Source organism: Psammomys obesus, unplaced genomic scaffold (assembly GCF_907164565.1).
Source record: "Psammomys obesus unplaced genomic scaffold, mPsaObe1.curated_primary_1811, whole genome shotgun sequence".
In the NCBI taxonomy this organism is placed as follows: Eukaryota; Metazoa; Chordata; class Mammalia; order Rodentia; family Muridae; genus Psammomys; species Psammomys obesus.
Window position 1 is genome coordinate 23,021,764 of NW_026596046.1, and position 20,894 is coordinate 23,042,657.

The window sequence follows — 20,894 nt, forward strand, 5'->3', positions numbered from 1 at the left end:
ATGTGTTTATCCAAGAATGCCTCTGATATTTGCTTTCCCTTTGCTTGAACCTGTTTTCTTCCTTTCCTTTCTCAGTGTTTTTTTGTTGCTATAGCATAGCTTCCACAGCAATAAAAAGGAATTTATATTTTAGGAGAAAGCCGGTTATAGACAGTGAATCATTGATGTGTTCGGAGGCCAAAAACTCTGTTTTTAGTTTCCAAAAGCTTATTTCACTTTTTAAAATGGTATGTTTAACAAGTAGGAAGCAGAATAATGGATGTCAAGGGAATAGAATTTTTATCACCACTTTCCTAAAAGCGTAAGGGCCCATTGAAATATTTTTCTTTTTCTAACACAACACTGTCGCCCTTCTGACCTGCAGTGCTTCAATGTAGCAGGTGTAGAGCGGTACAGATGGAATAGGTAGCTTTCTCTTTCTGTATAATAAACCTTAGACAAAAGGAGACAGGAGGGAATAAAACAAGACAGCAGCGTGCTTGAGTTTTGTTTTGTTTTGTTTTTTTTAACTTTGCTTCTGTTTTGTTTTGTCTCTATGTCTTGCTAGCCAGTCGACATGTTAATAGGTTAATAGTCACGTCCTGTCTGATTTTTACTTTCCTCACCTACAACACACATTACTGAGAAAATTGTTCCTAATCATTTCTCTGCTGAATATTGATGTCAAACTATAAATCTAGAATAAATACAGAAATACAGAAAAGTAAAATCTAGAATAAATATTTAATTCTATATAGAGTAGCATTGAAGTTGGATACATTTTCGTATAGTTGAGAGAATCTGAAAGGAATGTAGTGCAGGAGCTACTCCTAGGACAGGGTGAATGTTTTGCCTCTATCCAGATCTAGCTCTTGTAACTCATTTTAAACTCTGGTTATACATGTATTGTGTTTATGTTGTCTTCTAAAAAGTATGTATACAGGGTTGTTTTGTATGCCTATATATAAGAAAGAATAAGATTTTGTTTTGTAGATTTCTCACATTGGCCTTAATATTTATAGAAAGTTTTATAAAAAGCCAAACAGGCAGCTGACATTTTTCTTCTAAAATTGTTGTTTATTTCCTTTTGAGTTCTGTTACAGACTTGGCTATATAAAAAGATATTCTAGATTTCTTGGTCTATCCAAAGTAATATGCTTTGGATGCTTTTAATGTTGTTTTGAAAGCAACACTTTAAATATAAGCTATTGTCATTCAACACTAGTTACCATGGTAATGAAGGACATTATTTGATTTAAACAAACTTTTCAGAAAGGAAGTTTATGCTCTGTCTCTTTTTAGTTGATATGGCTGTCTCTAAGTCTGCCCTTTAATTTCCATTGTCTGAAGTAATTTGTTTTGGAAGATTAATGTGCATATTTATTTTCCAAACAAAACAAACAACAAAACCTAAAAACCATTAAATTTTGAGTAACTAAGAGTAATACCCTTCTTTTCTTATTTAAGTAATTTTATAACTCAATTTAAAACCTTCTTAAGGAGCATCTACAATTCTTTTATTGTTTGAGAATTTTTTTCAATAAGAAGAATTACCTTGATGAGAATTTGTTTTATTCATAGCATGTGGCAAATAGCAACTACTCAATAAATATTTTATTCATCAAGGAAACACATGTATAAATTGAAGTAAAACTTCAGCTTCCTCTCTAAGCATGATATTTAGTTGAATATTGGTCTCTGAAGGTCCTCCTGGGCCCAGGTATTTTGGCTCTGCTGTTCTCATTGTGAAGTTCCTGTCCCTTCCAGGTCTTTCTATCTCCCTCTCATTCCATAAGGATTCTGGCACACTAAGGACCATGCATGGAGAGAATCTAGACCCAATATTCATAGGAAGCCCATTGGCTGCTCAGTTTCCAAATGGGTTCCCTACTAAGGGAAACAGAGGCTGACTCTGACATGAACTTAGTGGCTGGCTCTTTGATCACCTCCCGTGTGGGATACAGCCTTGCCAGGCCACAGAGGAAGATGATGTAGCCAGCCTTGATGAGACCTTCTAGACTAGGGTCAGATAGAAGGGGAGGAGGTCCTCCCTTATCAGGGGACTAGGGAGAGTGCATACAGGGAGAAGAAGGAGGATAGGTGGGACTAATGAGACAAGGGAGAGGGCTGCAGCAGGGATATTAAGTGAGTAAATTGTAATAAATTAATATGTAAATAAAATTTAATTCCCTACATATTGTTCTTATGTCCAATTCTAAACTGTCTTCCACTAGAGATTGTTACTCTTTATTAATGTGGAAGAAAGGGGTAAATATTATCAAATGTATTTAGTTTCCTCTTATTACCAGGAAGAGAAGGGTTTTCTCCATAGGTTTTATAAAATATCCTTAATCAGCGCTCTCTCTCTCTTTCTCCCCATCCCTCTTCCTCTCTCTTTTTCTCTATCTCTCTTTATCACTTGCTTTTATTTAATTACCAACATGTTCAGCAATTTTTGCAGTTCTGAGCCTGTTCCCTAGTGGAGAATACAGTAAGCATATACTTATAACCTGGGTGTCTTTCTGTAATAGCTTTGTCTCTTATATTATACCTTTACCTCACTGAGTACTAGACATGAAGTATCAGAGAAATCTTCTTTCCTCTTGGGATTCTTAGTCTGATTAATAAAGGAATTAAAAATTGACTCTAAAATAAAGAGTAATTTGGATCATGTTATAAAAGTGTACAAAAATGCATTTTGTCATTTAGACCATATTTGATAGTGGCACCTGTCTCAAAAAATCTATGTCTGAGATGACTTTAGCAGTGAGCACATGCTTCTGCAATCCATGTGTTTACAAAACATCTGGAACATGGAAAATGGCTTATCCCTGACCTTGCTCCCAACAATGAGCATGTGTCTGTGCAATCCAGATGTTCACCACACAACAGGAACATGGTTTATTCCTGACTCCGTCTTTCTTCGTGGCATTCAAATGTGTTTCACCTAGCACTGACAAATTTTACAGAGAATCTTTGTGTACCAAGTATAGGGTACTATTTAAAAAATAAAAACAGTTAAAACTGGCAAATAGGTGCAGCATAAAGATTAACAGAAAAAGGGAAAAATTTTATGTACTAATAAATATGGAAGAAATGTGTCATTTCGTGGCAATGATATCACCCTTGAGAAATGTTTTATATGGCTGCCTTTCTTTGCTTATGTATTCGAAGCAAGTGAAGCATTCATTTTCATATTGGAGATAATGGTGAGGCAGACAGGGAAAAAACGACCACCTAGAGAAAGAGAGTGATTTAAAGTTGCCAAAAATCTCTCTGATAGGGTTTCTCCAGGAAAGAAATTCCTCTGCATGATATTACTGAGGAAACTAAGTTCTGTAATCAAAAGAATCTTAGGTTATAAAGGATAGCATTTATGAGTGTCAATTTTTTTCTTAAATAATTTCATTTTCCTCCTCTTTTTCCTTGTGTGATAGGAAGATCTCATTTTCACCAGAGGAATAGGCCCCTATACTTTTCATTGACATTACACAAATTCCTGTTATAATTAGTATACTTCACGGTGCTGATAATCGGAAGATTGATACTTTCTCCCAAAGATGTCATGAAACTGAGTCATAGCAAATAGAGCAAAAAGAAAACCATTCTAAATTGTGAAAAATTATTTTTCTTATTTTGTTTTTGCGTATCTAGAACAATAGCTAGATTGTATCATAAATGGTTGTCTATATAGCACACATTAATGTAATTCTGTATAGGACATCTTTCAGGTCTGTTTTGTGAATTGAGTCTGAGAGAAATAAAAAGAAGATGAAAGTCTCTAAAAGCTTGTGTCAATTAAGAAATCCCCTACTGATGGAAAATCACCCCCAGACATCCCTACTTCATTAGTCAGCTCATCACAGCATCACGGCAGCGAGTCCCTTGGTTCTTGTCAGTGGCTTTAACATCTTCCTCTAAAATGCCCTATGAAAGGCCTGAACAGCAGTGTTGGAAAACTGCTGTTTTCTAAGGAAATCATGTGACAGCTGAGAAACAATACTCAGTTTGGCCTTTTGCTACACGAGAGGTACTGTTTTACTTTTCTTTCTCAGCAAATGAAAAAAATCAAATTATGTTTTCTCCGGAATCAGATGAAGAATGGGATGGCAGCTGAATAAAGATGGCAGGAATCTGAGAGGCTGAGCATCACACATAATTTATCTTTGTTTTCATAAAGAACAAACATAATCACTGAATACACTGGAATAGAAAAAAGTAACTGATCAGATTTGGGAACTTATTTGTATAGTAATAAAAAACATTTAAGAAGACAAAATTGCAAGGTACTGAATATTTATTGTGTGTCTGTGAACTTTTCTTAACAGTAATGGATGACAGATGGAGATGGATTTTCGATGGTGTTCACTTAGGGTTCTTTGCATTTACTATGCTTATATGTATGCATAGTGTTACTTATTTTGATAATTTTATACTTGGAGACTTTTTATCCTGGCTTTATAATCAAAAGTTTCAGGGTATATATAAAAAGAGGGAAACCCATCACTGGAAAAATAATGTATTAAAGCAGAATAATATGTATTAAGTTCAGGGAATCATATGAAAGAAGAGGGATCTAGTAAGACCTGGAGAGGACAGGAGCTCCACAAGGACCAAATATATCTGGGCACTGGGGTCTTTTCTGAGACTGATTCTCCATCCAAGAACCATGCATGGATATAACCTAGAACCCCTGCTCAGATGTAGCCCATGGTAGCTCAGTATCTAAGTGGATTTTCCTAGTAAGGGGAACAGGGACTGTCTCTGACATGAGCTCAGTGGCTGGCTCTTTGACCTCCCCCCTCCCTCAAGAGAGGAGCAGGCTTTCTAGGCCACGGAGGAAGCTAATGCAGCCAGTCCTGTTAAGACCTGATAAACTAGGGTCAGATGGAAGGGGAGGAGGAACTCCTCTATCAGTGGACTTAGAGAGGGGCAGGGAGGAGATGAGGGAGGGAGAAAGGGTGGCGTTGGAAAGGAATGAGGAAGGGGGCTACAGCTGGGATACAAAGTGAAAAATTATAATTAATATAAAAAATAAAAATTTAATTAAAATATTCACATTTTAGGATCTGCTTTTAAGCAAGTTTGGAAATCATTCTCCAAGTTTCAATAGATACTTTTAGCTACAGAGGATATCTATCATACCTTTTTGACAAAACATTCTTTTACATGATACATAAAGTTCTTAATTTCTTTTGGACTTAATTTTATTTTCAGAATACTTTTTAGAAAAGGATTAAGTGGATAAAATATTTAGAAGCAGGTAAATATTGCATACTACTCGTTTATACTATAGGGTAAAGCTATGTATCATCAAAATATAGAGGCCACTAATTTAAATGAGAGAAGAAGGCTGTATATAGGAGGATTTGGAGGGATGAAGGAAAAGGGGAAATGGTGTAATTGTAATCCTAAATAATAAAAGAAACAATTTTAAAAGAAGGAAACATACGAATTTCAAAAATAGTTGATTGTGATTTCATTGGAACAAATAGTAACTTCATAGATTTAAAAATAACAATGTAACAGATGTTGGTATTAGTTAATATTTCAAAAATGTGGATTCAAATTAAAGAGTAAATACAAATAGAGAAAATATGTGCTACAGCTTTGGAACTCTACACTTCAGAATAGAACCAGAAAACCTCCTGCCATTCTTGGATCCTACCACTTTATCCCCAACTGTGTTCTCAAGGTTGTCTGAGTGACAAAAACAGAAAATAAATAAAATGGAAACCAGAAATGATTCTGATTTAATGTAAGAAAATAAATTACATGACCTATTTCAGTAATACTCTGCGGCCAGTCTGCTTGTAGGTGACTAATTTTAGTAACTGGGGAAGAGTAAAGTTACCAAGTGTAGGTCTTTCGTATTTCCTGAAGAATGCTCACCTTCATTGTTGGTAGATTTACAGCAGCATAGGAATTGTAGCATAGCCTATTACTGCAACTTGGTTGTGAAAGCTGGTCAATACTATTTATTCTCATAATTTTCTGCTTGGTACATGACCAGCTATTCTATTGAGTCATGGTGATTTACCTTGTCTGGATTGATTTCCTTACAGTAATGTCATGGCAGTGCATGCAGCTAGGCAGTGATTGTATTGCTAATGTATCACTGGACACCATTTATCCCTCCTGCCTTTGTCATTGTCATACTTTCTTCTTCTTGCCTTTATTATGAAAAGTATATGCCTTGAAATCCATTAATCTAAATCTTGTTCCATGGCCTGCTCTCCTCTTTTGATTCCTCTAAACTCATTTATTTAGTAACCATAATAATATAATTAGAGCATTTGAAACATTAATATTTATTATTTCATCACAATATAATTAATTCATATGAAATACTAACAGTTATTCACAGTGACTTTTTGCTTCTCCATTACTGAATCTTTCTACATCTTCCTAAAAATTAACCATGAAATATAGTTGACTGCATCATTCCTGTTTTCATTGGCTTGTTTGTTTTTCATTGGCTTCGTATACTATGTTGAATCAATGCATCATTTCATTGCTTTTTTTTAAATAAATCATATTTTGATATTTTTCCTCTCAAATGTATATTAATATTAGTAAATTTTTAGTTATAAGTGAAAATATCCAGTTTACTTTAATTAGGAAGTATTCTACTGAATCAAGTTGCCCATTCTAATGTCTAGGAGAAGTTTAGATATTTCTGTTTATGGTTGTTTGTAAAATGTTGCTATGAATGCTCTCTTACTTGCTACCTAAGTCACATGTAAATATTACTGCAGGGTACGGAATGAAAATACTTGGCAATGGTCAATGCAAAGCTCACATTTCCAGGAGAGATATAAATTGCTCTTCTGTATCGCATCTGGAATATTAGTAGCATATAATAATACATTTGGTCTTTTCATTGATCTTATGTAAGTTCTTACAAATGCCTGCCATGTAACAAAAAGCTATTAGTGGTATATTTCTTAACTCCTACTGCCCAAATTAATAACACTGTACTGTTAATAGTATTTAGCATCATGTGTCTGTTTTGTGAGCTTTCCCTGACTTTAGAAGTCTATACTAAAGAATATTCTGTCAAAGATATTCTTAATGAGTATGTTATTTTGTTTATAAAATACATGCAGACAGCAGAAGGACAAACAACCCTATTTTCTTTTCTTTTTTATTATTATTAATTACACTTTATTCATTTTGTATCCTCCCACAAGCCCCTCCCTCCTCCCCTCCCGATCCTACCCTACCTCCCTTCTCTTCATGCATGCTTCTCTCCACATCCACTGATAGGGGAAGTTCTTCTCTCTTTCCTTCTGATCTTAGTCTATCAGATCACATCAGGAATGGCTGGATTGTCTTCTTCTGTGGCCTGGTAAGGCTGCTCCCCCCTCAGGGGGGAGGTGATCAAAGAGCAGGCCAATCAGTTTATGTCAGAGGCAATCCCTCTTCCCATCACTATGTAAGCCACTTGGACACTAAACTGCCATGGACTGCATCTGTGCAGGGGTTCTATGTTATCTCCATGAATAGTCCTTCGTTGGAGTATGAGTCTTTGGGAAGTTTCTTGTGTTCAAATTTTCTTGTTCTGTAAACAACCCTATTTTCACAACATTCTGGTGACTTATTTTTTTTCACAGTTATATTTTTTCTTTTGACAGAACGATTCCGAGATTTACTATTGCCTCCATCAAGCCAAGACTCTGAGATTCTGCCCTTCATTCAATCTAGAAACTACCCCAAGTAAGTAACAAGAGTTTTGCTCAGTATTAAAAAGGGAAGGGTCAGATGTTACCCAGAAATTGGTGCAAGGAAGGTTAAATATAATTGTTTTTTGGGGGTTTGTGAAAATCCTGAGTAATTTAGGCTAACCAACTTGGATCCTATTTGTAATGTATGATCTTTGACTCTTCATAAATAGTCCAGATGACAGAGCTTTGCTTCTAAGTACAATGAGATGTGACAAGGCAGTTTTTTCTGTATGTAGGTAATGAACCTTCTGTATAATGATGCTGTATTATCAAAGGGCAGCTCTTCATCCTATTCTCTATGTTCTATATTTTTAATAAATTTATTCATTTTACATCCTGACCACAGGACCCTGCCTACTCTCCTCCTGGTTCCACCCTCCCACCCTTTTCTCCCTTTTCCCCTCTCCTTCTCCTCAGAAAAGGGCCACCCCTACCCTCTTACAAACCCACCCCAGTACATCAAATTGTATGAGGGTTTATAACACCCTTTTCTGTTGAGTCCCAACAAGGTACCCAGCTAGGGAAGAGTGATTCAAAAGCGGGCAATGAAGTCCATGTCAGATATGACCTACACTCCCCTTGTTACAAGGAGACCCAGTTAAGGACCAAGGCCCCATCAATCACATATGTGTTGTATGTCTAGGTCCAGGCCATGCATGTTCTTTGGTTGGTGCTTCAGCCTCCGTAAGCCCCTATGTGCCTTGGTTAGTTGACACCTCGGTCCTCTTGAGGGATTCTTGTCCCCTCCAGGACCTTCTGTCTTTCCCCACACTCCTCTCAGGGTCCACCTAATGTTTGGCTGTGGGTCTTAACACCTCTTTCATTCCACAGCTGTATGAAGCCTCTCAGGGCAGTCATGCTAGGCTCCTATAATGTGTATTGTTCTGCTTCTGCGTTACCTCACTCAGCATGATCTTTTCTAGGTCCATCCATTTTCCTGAAATTTTCATGATTTCCTTGTTTCTAATAGTTGAGTAGTATTCTATTGAGTAAATGTACCACAAATTCTCTATTCATTCTCAGTTGAGGGACATCTGCGTTGTTTCCAGATTCTGGCTATTAAAAATAAAGCTGCTACGAACTTAGCTGAGCAAGTGTTCATGTAGTATGATTGAGCTTCTTTTGGGGATATGTGCAGGAGCGGTATAGCTGGGTCTTGAGGTAGAACTAGTCCCAATTTTCTGAGAAATTGCCAGATTGATTTCCAAAGTGCTTGTGCAAATTTGCACTCCCTCCAGCATTGGAGCAGTGTTCCCCTTGTTCCACACCCTGACCAGCATAGTATTTAAATAAAGATTATCATCATAGTTTTCTTTCTTTCTTTTTTCTGGTTCACTAGTATACACTCTTTTTTGGTAAAAATAAAAAAGTTGTATGATCAAAATATAAGATAAAAAGCAAGATGCCTACCCTATATTACAAACGTTACATTCAAATGATAATACTTATAGAGCGTACAATACCAAGCATAAACTCAGTATATTCCAACTAATATACACTGTCGGATTTTGTATTTGGTGTAAACTCTAACTAGGTGCATAGTTTCCTTTAATCCATAGCATTCTCTGAACAAGAGAAATCTAACAAAGAAATAGAGAATAAAAATGTAACCTTCAGATGAAAAATACTCAGAGGTAGAAAAATGACTCATTAATGAAATTTGTGTGTAAGAGAGATAGACAGAGAGAGAGAAGTAGAGAGAGAGAGAGAGCGCTATATTAGAGGAAAGTCATTTGAAAAGCATTTCCTATGATTCTGGCGATCATTGTTCTAAAATAATACAAAGTGCATTAATTATATTCTTAAATTTAAAAACTCTCATTTGACCCTTTGCCAAAATCAGGGTCATCCATTCTTTCTTTAGAATTCAAGCACTGACATGGCTCTGTGGAAGTTCTCAGAATGTGAATAGATGAGGACAAAACAGATGACTTAAAGAAAAGTACACTGAACTGCAAAGTCAGTGTGGATTCGTAGGTTAGAGAAAATGAGCAGGAGTAACAAGTTTGATTGCTCAGTCTCTGCTCACGCCACCGTCGTTCGTTATGTCTGAAGAGATACTGGTTTATGGTATATCTGAAGGATGTTTATATTTATCTTCCTATTCTTATACAAATAGCTCAGATGTGCAAAATGTTTGAGGACGTCTGGCATCATTTAGACGTTACAGTGGAAAATTTAGCCTCAAAATATGGCCCAGTAGGAAGATTTAGTACAGATATGCATAAAGTATTGAGGGACCACAGGATGAAATTACTTCCACATTGTTTGCACGAGGATTAAGTCCTATGAGCAGTAGCATCTTGCAGTCCTGCACCCACTGATTATAAAGAGAAATATAATTTATGACCCAGTGTCAGAGTTGTTCTTTGGCTTGACTGCCAAAAAGCAACCTTTTGTTTGGACAGCACAATCTGTATCTCAACACAATCTCATTTCCAAGTGGCTGCCTAAAAATGGCTCCAAATGATAAGGTTGGGTAATATCTCCAAAGTCCTCAAATGACCTCAGGTTTCATCTCTTTGCTGGATAACTTTCCTATTTATCCTCTGTACTTGGAGTTCTATTTCTAGAAATGATTGCTTCCCTTTTCAGTAGTTTTTATTCATTTATGTGTAACATATTTTGAAGATACTTTTATTATCATCTATAATAATAAATAAATATTAGTAAAATACAGAATATCAGTATGTGTCAGGAATTGTACTATGTGAAGGTATTTTTAATTTTCTTCTTCATCCTCTTCCTCCTCCCCATGTTCTTCCTTGTCATCCTCCTTCTCAATTTTTTTTTTTTTGAGGCAGTGTTTCTCTATGTAGTCCTGGCTGTCCTGGAACTCATTCTGTACACCAGGATGACCTCAAGCTCACAGAGATCCACCTGCCTCTGACTCCCAAGTGCTGAGATTAAGGGCATGCACCATCACCTCCGGGCAATATAACATCTGTGGTTTCTTAGTGTCTGTGAGGTATCTGTCCAGGCCCTTCTGGTTTTCATAGTTTTGATGAGAAACCAGGTATAAGATAGATTTCAGGTTAGGCTTCTGGGAGGATATGAGGGGATTCAAGTAGAAACTTCTAGTAGCAGAAGCCATAGAGACTGAAGAGGACATGCTCTAACTAGACTAGTCTTCTAGTAAATGGCAGGGAACACCAACCCACCCACAAAAACTTGGACCCAAAATTTACCATCCCTCTGAGGGATGGTAGAGCAGGGATAAAGATAGAGCAGGTAGAAGAGAAATTGATGGAATGCCCAACTAATGCCTGGTCCAACCAAAGATGCACCCTATAGGAGAGAAGAGTGGCAACTCCTGACACAATGAAGGGATACTCTGCTAACCTTGCAGACAGGATACTGTCAACGTTGTCCTCTGAGAGGCACTACCCTGCAGTGCCTCAAAAAAGATGCTGAGACTCACCACCAAACATTGGATAATGTGTAAGGAGTCTTGGGGAATAGTGGGAGAAAAGAGAAAAGGACCCGGAAGTGACAGGAGCTCTACAAGAAAAACAACAGAGCCAACTAACCAGGGCCCAAAGAGGCTTGCTGAGACTGAACCATCAACCAAGGACCATGAATGAACTGGATTTAGGCCTCCTACAAAGATTTAGCAGATGGGCAGCTTAGGCTTCAAGTGGGCACTCTAGTAAGGGAAGTGGGGACTGCCTCAGACATGGATTCACTTGCTAGCTTTCAGATCACTTTCCCCTGGTGGGACTGCCTTAGCAGGCCACAGGGGAAGAGGACACATTCAGTTTTTTTATGATTATTTTTATTAATTAAAGTTTATTCACTTTATATCCCACCTGTAGCTCCCTCCCTCTTCCTTTCCCAACCCCACCCTCCACCCCTCTTCTCCACCCATGTCCCTTCCCCAGTCCACTGATAGGGGAGGTCCTCCTCTCCTTCCATTTGATCCTAGCCTATCAGGTCTCATCAGGACTGGCTGCATTGTCTTCCTCTATGGCCTGGTAAGGCTGCCACCCACTAAGGGTGAGGTGATCAAAGAGCAGGCCAATCATTTTATGTCAGAGACAATCTCTGTTCCCATTACTAGGGAACACACATGGACACAGCTGCCATGGGCTACATCTGTACAGGGCTTCTAGGCTATTCCATGAATGGTCCTTGGTTGTAGTAGAAATCCTAGAAAACACCCCTGTGTCCAGACTTTTTAGTTCTGTTGCTCTCCCTGTGAAGCTCCTGTCCCCTGCAGATATTACTATCTCCCCGTACTTTCATAGGATTCCCTGCACTCTGCCCAAGGTTTGGCTATGAGTCTCAGCATCTGCTTAGATACCTGCAGGGTGGAGTCTTTCAGAGGCCCTCTGTGGTAGACTCCTGTCCTGTTCCCTGTTTTCTCCCTCTTCTGGTGTCTGTCCTCTTTGCTTTTCTGAATGAGGATTGAGCATCTTACCCAGAGTTGTCTTCCTTGCTTAGCTTCTTTAGGTTTACAGATTTTAGTATGTTTATTCTATAATGTATGACTAATATCCACTTATGAGTGAGTATATACCATGTGTGTCTTTCTGCTTCTGGGATAGCTCATTCAGGATGATCTTATCTAGATCCCACCATTTGCCTGCAAATTTTATGATTTCCTTGTTTTTAATTGCTGAGTAGTATTTCATTGTGTAAATGTATCACACAATGATATCCCTCAACTGAGGGACATCTGGGTTGTTTCCAGGTTCCTGCTATTACAAATAAAGCTGCTATGAACATGGTTGAGCAAATGTCCTTGTTGTATACTTGAGCATCTTTTGGATGTATGCCTAGGAGTGGTATAGATGGATCTTGAGGTAGTGCTATTCCTAATTGGATGAGCTGGTGTGGATGGGAAAAGGAGCCACCTTTTCCTCAGAAAAGGGGAGGGGGGAAGGGGCTTCGAGACAGGGTGGGACTTTAAGGGTATGAAGAAAGGGGCTACACAGATGTAAAGTGAATAAAATAAATAAATAAGAAATGAAAGAAATGAATTCTCATTTTATTCCTTGCTTTTATCTCTCTGTTTTCCACTTTCTTGACTACATACTTTCCCCTGAGGTAGCTTGAAAGCTCTGTGTTGAATCTGTGGGATGTTCTTACTGCATTCCAGTCTTGACCCTGTCAAAGAGATTACTGTTCTCCACAACAAAGGTGACCTGGTGATAGGATATGTTCGCAGAGTGAAGTCTCTTTCTGTTGTGTTCCTACCTATGTAATAAGGGAGCTATTCTAGAAGTTTCTGCAGCCACTACAATTTGTGTTGTTCTTTGCAATACATAGACTATTTTAATATTGTCTCTCATTGTTGAGACTATAGGAACGGCTCAATGGCTAAGGGGCTTGATGCTCTTGCAGAAGACCTGAGTGTGGTTCCCAGCACCCACATCAGGTGGCCCACAACAGCCTGTGCGGAATCTGCACCTCTGACTTCCACAAACACCTGCACTTAAAACAGGCACCTATTTTCACAGATGCACAAACACTCAAAGCCGAAAATAAAGTAGATCTCTTTTATAAATATAAAATAAAGAAGAATTATTGTCTATTATCTTCTCATCTCTATACTTACTGTGGTCTTTTCTACCAGTGGGATTATAATACTTAGCTAGCAAGAGAAATAAAACCATTAAATTTTTGCTTGAATGGAGAATGGAATCATGAGTATTTATGATGCTGTTGTTGGTCTCAAAGCTAGGGAAGCAATATGTCAAAATGGAGTTATTCTAGTAATATAAGCAGGTAGTAACTTCGAGGACCCATCAGATTCAACTCAGAAATAAAACTCTTGACTTTGGAACTGCAAAAATGTAGACCACTAAAATCAAGTGATTTTAGAAAATGGAAGCACTGCTCAAATGTTAAGAAAAATCCAGAAAGTGGTACGCAAACAAGAAGGCCGTTAGTGAGTGGCAGAGTAACTTTCTTAGTTATAAGAACTGGTTCCGGAAGGGCTATGGGAGTCAGCTGGCTGTTTCTAACACTCTGGAGATGTAGGTGTATCTAAAGAGATACAAACTTGAGATTATGTGATTTGGCATCCAGTTCTTGAGAGAGATGGACTGTGTTGGTTTGTCCTATCTTCTGTTTTTATTACCTACCTGACATCTTTCAATCTCAGCAGACTTTGGGTTTATGAAGTCTTTTTTAGATTGGGACTTCTGTTGTTTCTAACTAGTACATTATTTAGAAATTCTTTCTTTTTGAAGAGATCTTAAAAATCTGGTCTGGTAAGACTGCTCCTCCCTCAGGGGGAAAAGATCAAAGAACCAGACACTGAGTTCATGTCAGAGACAGGCTCTGTTCCCATTATTATGGAACCCACTTGGACACTGAATTGCCATGAGCTACATCTGTGCAGGGTTTCTAGGTTATCTCCACAGAGGAAGACAATGCAGCCACTCCTGATGAGACCTAATAGACGAGGATCAGAAGGAAGGGAAGGAAGTCCTACCCTATCAGTGGACTGGGGAAGGGGCATGGGTGGAAAAGTGGGAGGGAGGGTGGCATTGGAAGGGGAGTGGGGAGAGAGCTACATGGGGGATACAAATAAACTAATTAGAATAAACTAATTAATAACAATAAATAAATAAATATTCTGGTCTGAGCAGACTGGTGGATCAATGGAATAGAATAGAAGATCCAGAAATAAACTCAAACATGTATGGATACTTGATTTTTGACAAAAAAAAAAAGCTGAAACCATACAATGGGAAAAAGACAGCATCTTCAGCAAATGGTGCTGCTCTGACTGGATGTCAAACACAAATAGATCTGTATTTATCATGCTGCACAAACTTAAGTCCAAGTGGATCAAAGATCTCAACATAAAACCAGACACACTAAACCTATTAGAAGAAAAAAATGGGGAAGAGCCTTGAACTCATTGCACTGGAGACAACTTCCTGAACAGAACACCAACAGCATAGGCTCTAATATCAGCAATCAATAAGTGAGACCTCATGGAACTGAAGAGCTTCTGTAAAGCAAAGGACACTGTTATCAGAACAAAATGACAGCCTACAGACTGGGAAAGGATCTTCACCAACCTTATATTTGACAGAGGGTTAATATCCAGAATGTATCAAGAACTCAAGAAGTTAAACAACAACAAATCAAGTAATCCAATTTTAAAAATGGGGTGCAGAGATAAATAGAGAATTTTCAATAGAGGAATATCAAAGGGCAGAGAAACACTTTGAGAAATATTCAATGTCCTTAGTCATTAGGGAAATGCAAATCAAAATGACCCTGAGATTTCACCGTACACCCATCAGAATGGCTAAGATCAAAATCTCAAGTGACACCACATGCTGGAGAGGATGTAGAGAAAGGGGAATCCTCCTCCACTGCTGGTGGGAATGTAAACTTGTACAGTCATTTTGGAAATCAATCTGGCCCTTTCTCAGACAACTAGGAATAATGTTACCACAAGATCCAGCTATACCACTCCTAGGCTTGTATCCAAAATATGCTCAAGTACACAAGGACGTTTGCTCAACCATGTTCATAGAGCTTTATTTGTAATAGCCAGAAGCTGGAAACAACCCAGATGTCCATCAACGGAGGAATGGATACAGAAATTGTGGTACATTTACACAATGGAATACTACTCAGCAATTAAGAACAAGAAAATCATGAAATTTGCAAGCAAATGGTGGGATCTAGAAAGATCATCCTGAGTGAGGTATCCCAGAAGCAAAAAGACACACATGGTATATACTTACTTATAAGTGGATATTAGTCATATCATATAGGATAAACATACTGAAATCTATACTCCTAAAGAAGCTAAACAAGAAGGAGGACCCTAGGGTAGTTGTTGATTCCTCAATCAGAAAGCAAATGGGATAGACATCTGAAGTGGGAGAAAACAGGGAACAAGACAGGAGCCTACCACAGAGGGCCTCTGGAAGACTCTAACCAGGTGGGTATCAAAGCAGATGCTGAGACTCATAGCCAAACCTTGGGCATATTTCAGGGAATCTTATGGAAGAAGGGGGAGATAGAAAGATCTGGAGAGGACAGGAACTCTACAAGGAGAACAACAAAGCCAAAATATCTGGGCCCAGGGGGACTTGCAGAGACTGATGCATCAACCAAGGACCATTCATGGAGGTAACATAGACCCCTTGCTCAGATGTAGCCCATGGGTCATTTGCTCAGATCAGTGCTCAAGTGGGTTCCCTAGTAAGGGGAGCAGGGACTGTCTCTGACATGAGGTCAGTGGCTGACTCTTTTAACACCTCCCCTGGGGGAGTGCAGCTGTACCAGGCCATAGAGGAAGACAAGGCAGCCTGTCCTCATGAGACCTGATAAGCTAGGGTCAGATGGAAAGGAATGAGGCCCTCCTCTATCAGTGGACTGGGGGAGGAACATGAGGGGAGAAGAGTGTGAGAGTGGGGATGGGGAAGGGAGGGAGGACAGGGCTACAATTTGGATACAAATTGAATACATTGTAATAATAAAAAAAAATTTTAAAATAAAAAAAAATTCTGGTCTGGATGTCTTTGAATGATAATGTCATGCCTTGCATGTGTGAGCCCTAGCTTTGATCCCTAAAATGGAAAGAAGAAAAAAAATACAAAAAAAAAAAAAAAACAAGAAAGAACTTCAAAGTCCCATGTTGCTGTTCTTGACTAGAAAACGCTCCCTTTTTAACATTGTCCCCTTTCTTTTTTAATTGAATTTTATTTATATAATTATTTATTACACTTTATTCACTTTGTATAACCGCTGCAAGCCCCTTCCCTCCTCTCATCCTAGCCCCACCTACACCCTTTTTCTCCCCCTATACCCTTTCCCTAATCCCCTTATAGGGGAGATCCTCCTCTCTTCTGTCTGACCCTTGATTATCAGGTCTCATCAAGGTTGGGTGCATTATCTTCCTCTGTGGCCTGGCAAGGCTGCTCCCCCCTCAGGGGGGAGGTGATCAAAGAGCCAGCCACTGAGTTCATGTCAGAGACAGCCCCTGTACCCCTTACTAGGGAATTCACTTGGAAACTGTCACTTTTCAAAAACATATTCATCTCTAGACAAACAGAAAGTTATCAGAGATAATCTACAGTTTCTGAAACATGAAATTGTTCTTGAAAACTACTGTTTAAATGAATACTGAAAAGTAAGTTAAAAGCCATCCTTAAACGAGTCAATTCATAATAGGTATAAGAATATAATTTCAATAGAATTCTTATTGTATGAATTATTGATAAATTATTCCAATCCAGAAATAATTTATCCTGTCATCTAAAGTGATGAATGGTTTCTGTGAAGGACTTAGCATTTTATTAGCAGTGTTTCCTTCCGTAAGTGTCTACTGAAGTCCAAATTTCCCAGCCATATCTTTGTTTGGTATTTTTGTGTCTGCAGGGAAGGAGGGGAGGGGGATGCGGTGGTTCAGTGATTCCTAGGGAAGCAAGGTTTGTTTTGTTTTGTTTTGTTTTTTTCTGAAATGTGTGAGTGAGTGAGCTCTACTGCCTCCTACAGTTTCAATTAAAACGTTATGGGCTTCCAGGACCTACCATGACCACCGTATGAAAAATAACCACCTGCAGGCGTTCAGAGGAATATCAATTGAGAGAGAAGCATGTAAAGATGTACTCAGTGTCCTTGGTCATCCAGAGATGCAAATCAAAACGACCCTAAGTTTCCACCTTACACCCATCAGTATGGCTAAGATAAAAAAAACTCAAGTGACAAGCACATGGTGGAGAGAATGTGGGAAAGGGGGAACCCTCCTCCACCGCGGATGGGGATGTAAACTTGTATAACCACTTTGGAAATCAATCTAGTGCTTTCTTAGAGCATTAGGAATAGTAGGAATAGTACAACCTCAAGATCTTCAATGCCACTCCTGGATATCTATCCAAAAGACGCTCAAAAATACAAGAACGTTTGCTCAACTATCTTCATAGCAGCTGTATTCCTAATAGCCAAAATCTGGAAACAACCCCAGATGCCCCTCAGCTGAGGAATGGATACAGTGATCGTGGCACATTTACACAATGGGATATTACTCTCAGCCATTAAAAACAAGGGAATCATGTAATTTGCAGACAAATGGGTGGAACTAGAAAAGATCATGCTGAGTGAGGTGTCCCAGAGCAGAATGGCACACTTGATATATACTCACTTATAAGTGGATATTAACTGTATAATATAGGCTAATCATACTAAAATCCACAGACCCTAAAAAAGCTAAGCAAGGAGGACCTTAGGGAAGAAGCTTAATCCTCACTCAGAAAGGCAAACAGGATAGATATTGGAAGTAGGAAAAAACAGGGAACAGGACAGGAGCCTTTCACAGGAGAGTTCCAAAGCAGATGCTGAGACTCATAGCCAAACTTTGGGCAGAGTGCAGGGAATTTTATGGAAGAAGGTGGCGGGGGGATAGAAAGACCTGGAGGGGACATGAGCATCACAAGAAGACCAGTAGAGAAAAAAATAATCTGGGTTATGGGGTCCTGCAGAGGCTGATGAATCAATCAAGGAACATGCACGGAGAGGACCTATACTCCCTGCTCAGATGTAGCCTATGGCAGCTCAGTCTCCAAGTGAGTTCCCTAGTAAAGGGAACAGGGGCTGTCTGTGACATGGACTCAGTGGCTGGCTCTTTGATTACTTCCCCCTAGGAGGGTGCCAACTAGGCCACAGAGAAAGAGGATCCAGACAGTCCTGATGAGACCTGATTCTCTAGGGTCACATAGTAGAGGAGAAGGATCTCCCCTATCAGTGGACTAGAGGAGGGACATGGGGGAGGAACAATAAAGGGGGAGGAGACTGGGAGGAAATGAGGGAAGAGGCTATAGCCTGCTTACAAACTGACTAAATTGTAATTAAATAATAATAAAGAAAAAATAAAATAAAGCAAAATATCTCAGAAGACTGGTTAGTCAACTCCAGCTTAACAAACAACTAAAACAATTTAGAAAATCGCGATGGAAATTACTTTTTTTGTTTTGTTTTTTATATTAATTACAGTTTGTTCACTTTGTATCCCAGCTGTATCCTCCTCATTTCCTCCCAACCCCACCCTTCCTCCCTCATCTCCTCCCATGCCCCTCTCCAAGTCCCCTGATGGAAGGGTTCCTCCTCCCCTTAATGGAAATTGAGTATATTGAGTATATTGAGAAATTGAGTATATTGTGCCTTCATTTTCATTGAATTCTAGGAAGACTTTAATTTCTTTCTTTATTTCTTCTCTGACCCAGCTGTTATTTTTTAGCAGGTTGTTCAGTTTCCATGTGTGTGTAGCCCTTTTGCTATTTCTGTCATTGAGGTCCATTCAGCTTTATTCCATGGTGATCAGATAGGATACGAGGGATTATTTCAATCTTCTTGTATCTGTTGAGGTTCACTTTGTGACCAACTATATGGTCTATTTTGGAGAAGGTTCCATGAGGTGCTGAGAAGAAGGTAAATTCTTTTGTGTTTGAGTGAGTGTAAGGTTCTGTAAATGTCTGTTAGGTCCATTTGATTCATAACCTCTGTTAGAGACATTGTTTCTTTGTTTAATTTCTGTTTTGTTGACCTGTCCTTTGTTGAGAGTGGCGTGTTGAAGTCTCCCACTATTAATGTGTGGGGATCTATTTGTGATTTAAGTTACCAAAGGCCATTCATGGGTTTAACCTAAGATGCCTGCACAGGTGTAGCCCATGGCAGTTCAGTGTCCAAGTAGGTTCCAAAGTAATGGGAACAGGGACTGTCTCTGACATGAACTGATTGGTCTGCTCTTTAATCACCTCCCCCTGAGGGGGGAGCAGCCTTACCAGGCCATAGAGGAAGACAATGCAGCCACTCTTGAGAGACCTAATAGACTAGGATCAAAAGGAAGGAAAAGAAGACCTCTCCTATCAGTGGAGTTGGAGAGGGGCATGCATGCAGAAGTGGGAGGAAGGGAAGGATTTGGGACGGGAGGAGAAAGGGAACTACAGGGGGATACAAAGTGAATAAAGTGTAATTAATAAAGAATGAAAAAATAAAAACTAAACAAGCAGTGCTTAAAATATAGTATAAATCATTCTGAATAAGCTGATATAAATGTTTTATTGTAAATTCAGGTTTCAAAATATTAACTGGGATTCATTTATATGTATGACTTCTATGGTTAAATGTAGCAATTTATAACAAATGTTTTGAATGAACAGTAACTGATTCTCCAAGATCCATCAGAGCAAATCCATACCATTCCGTATCTTGTTTTAAGTTCAGTCCATTTCTCTGTCTATGCTGTACTGTGTCCTAATGACATAATGTAGATACACTGATGTCATCAGTAGAAAGGATCTACTTTTGTGTTGCGTTCTACAATTCCTAACAGTTTTTCTCTGTATCATCACATCCTGTCTGTTTTATAAATGAAAGAAATGAAGTTTTGAGAGGTCAAGTAGATTGCCTGTGATCTCATTCCCAGTAAATGGCTGGGACTCCAAGTTCTAGTGTTCTTGTTCAAAGCTATTACAAAACACCAGAGAGAGAATAGCTATGTGAGGAGGGAGAATCATGTGTTGTTTTGGAAGCAGATAATTAGAAAAATGGGTTTTCTTCTTCATGATTCCTTTCACTTATTTGTTGATGAAATTTAAAAAAATAAATATTATTGTTGAAGATTGCCAAGATCATCTTCCTTTAAATATCAGTTCATTCAATTAACTTGTTATTTATCTTATTTAATGATTCTTTCAGATGAAGATACAAAAATTCATTAGTTAGATCTCAAGTCATTGTTAGTCTTGAATCAAAAATAGCATTATCATCCAAATAATTCACACATAGTTCATGACTGTTGACTAAATGAAAGACATGAGTTAAGTAGACAGAATAATAATCATCCATATATAATTCTGTAATGTATTTAGTACTAGTAGAATATTTCACATGTTTTAAATACTACATTAAACATATTAACTTTGCTCATTATTTCTTTAGGTAAAGGTTTTTTTTTTCCTTTACTAGATACAGTATTTTTCAAAACCAAAATTTGCAAGTTTTCTCTCTAAATAACACACATGCGTTACCTAGAATGGCCTAAGTTCTGTCAGTGTAAACCGTAAATCTTGAAATAGCACTGCCATGTGTTTCAGTGTGGTAAAACACTAAAGAATTTGTTTTCTGAGTAGGTAGCATCTTTTGTGAATCATTGAGTCTCTAGTATTGCATCATTTAAGCAACAATGCAGAGATTTAGTCTGTTTCTCATTTT

The 20,894-nt window shown here is 38.4% G+C and overlaps 1 protein-coding gene across 1 annotated transcript in view; it reads left to right on the forward strand.

Annotated features, from left to right (window-relative positions):
* The window catches only part of Nox4 (NADPH oxidase 4), a 123,792-nt gene that overhangs the window by 75,810 nt on the left and 27,088 nt on the right, over positions 1-20,894 (forward strand). The window contains exon 11 of the mRNA XM_055623253.1: positions 7,617-7,698. Within this exon, the coding sequence (XP_055479228.1) occupies positions 7,617-7,698 (82 nt within the window). The remainder of the gene's footprint in view (positions 1-7,616; positions 7,699-20,894) is intronic.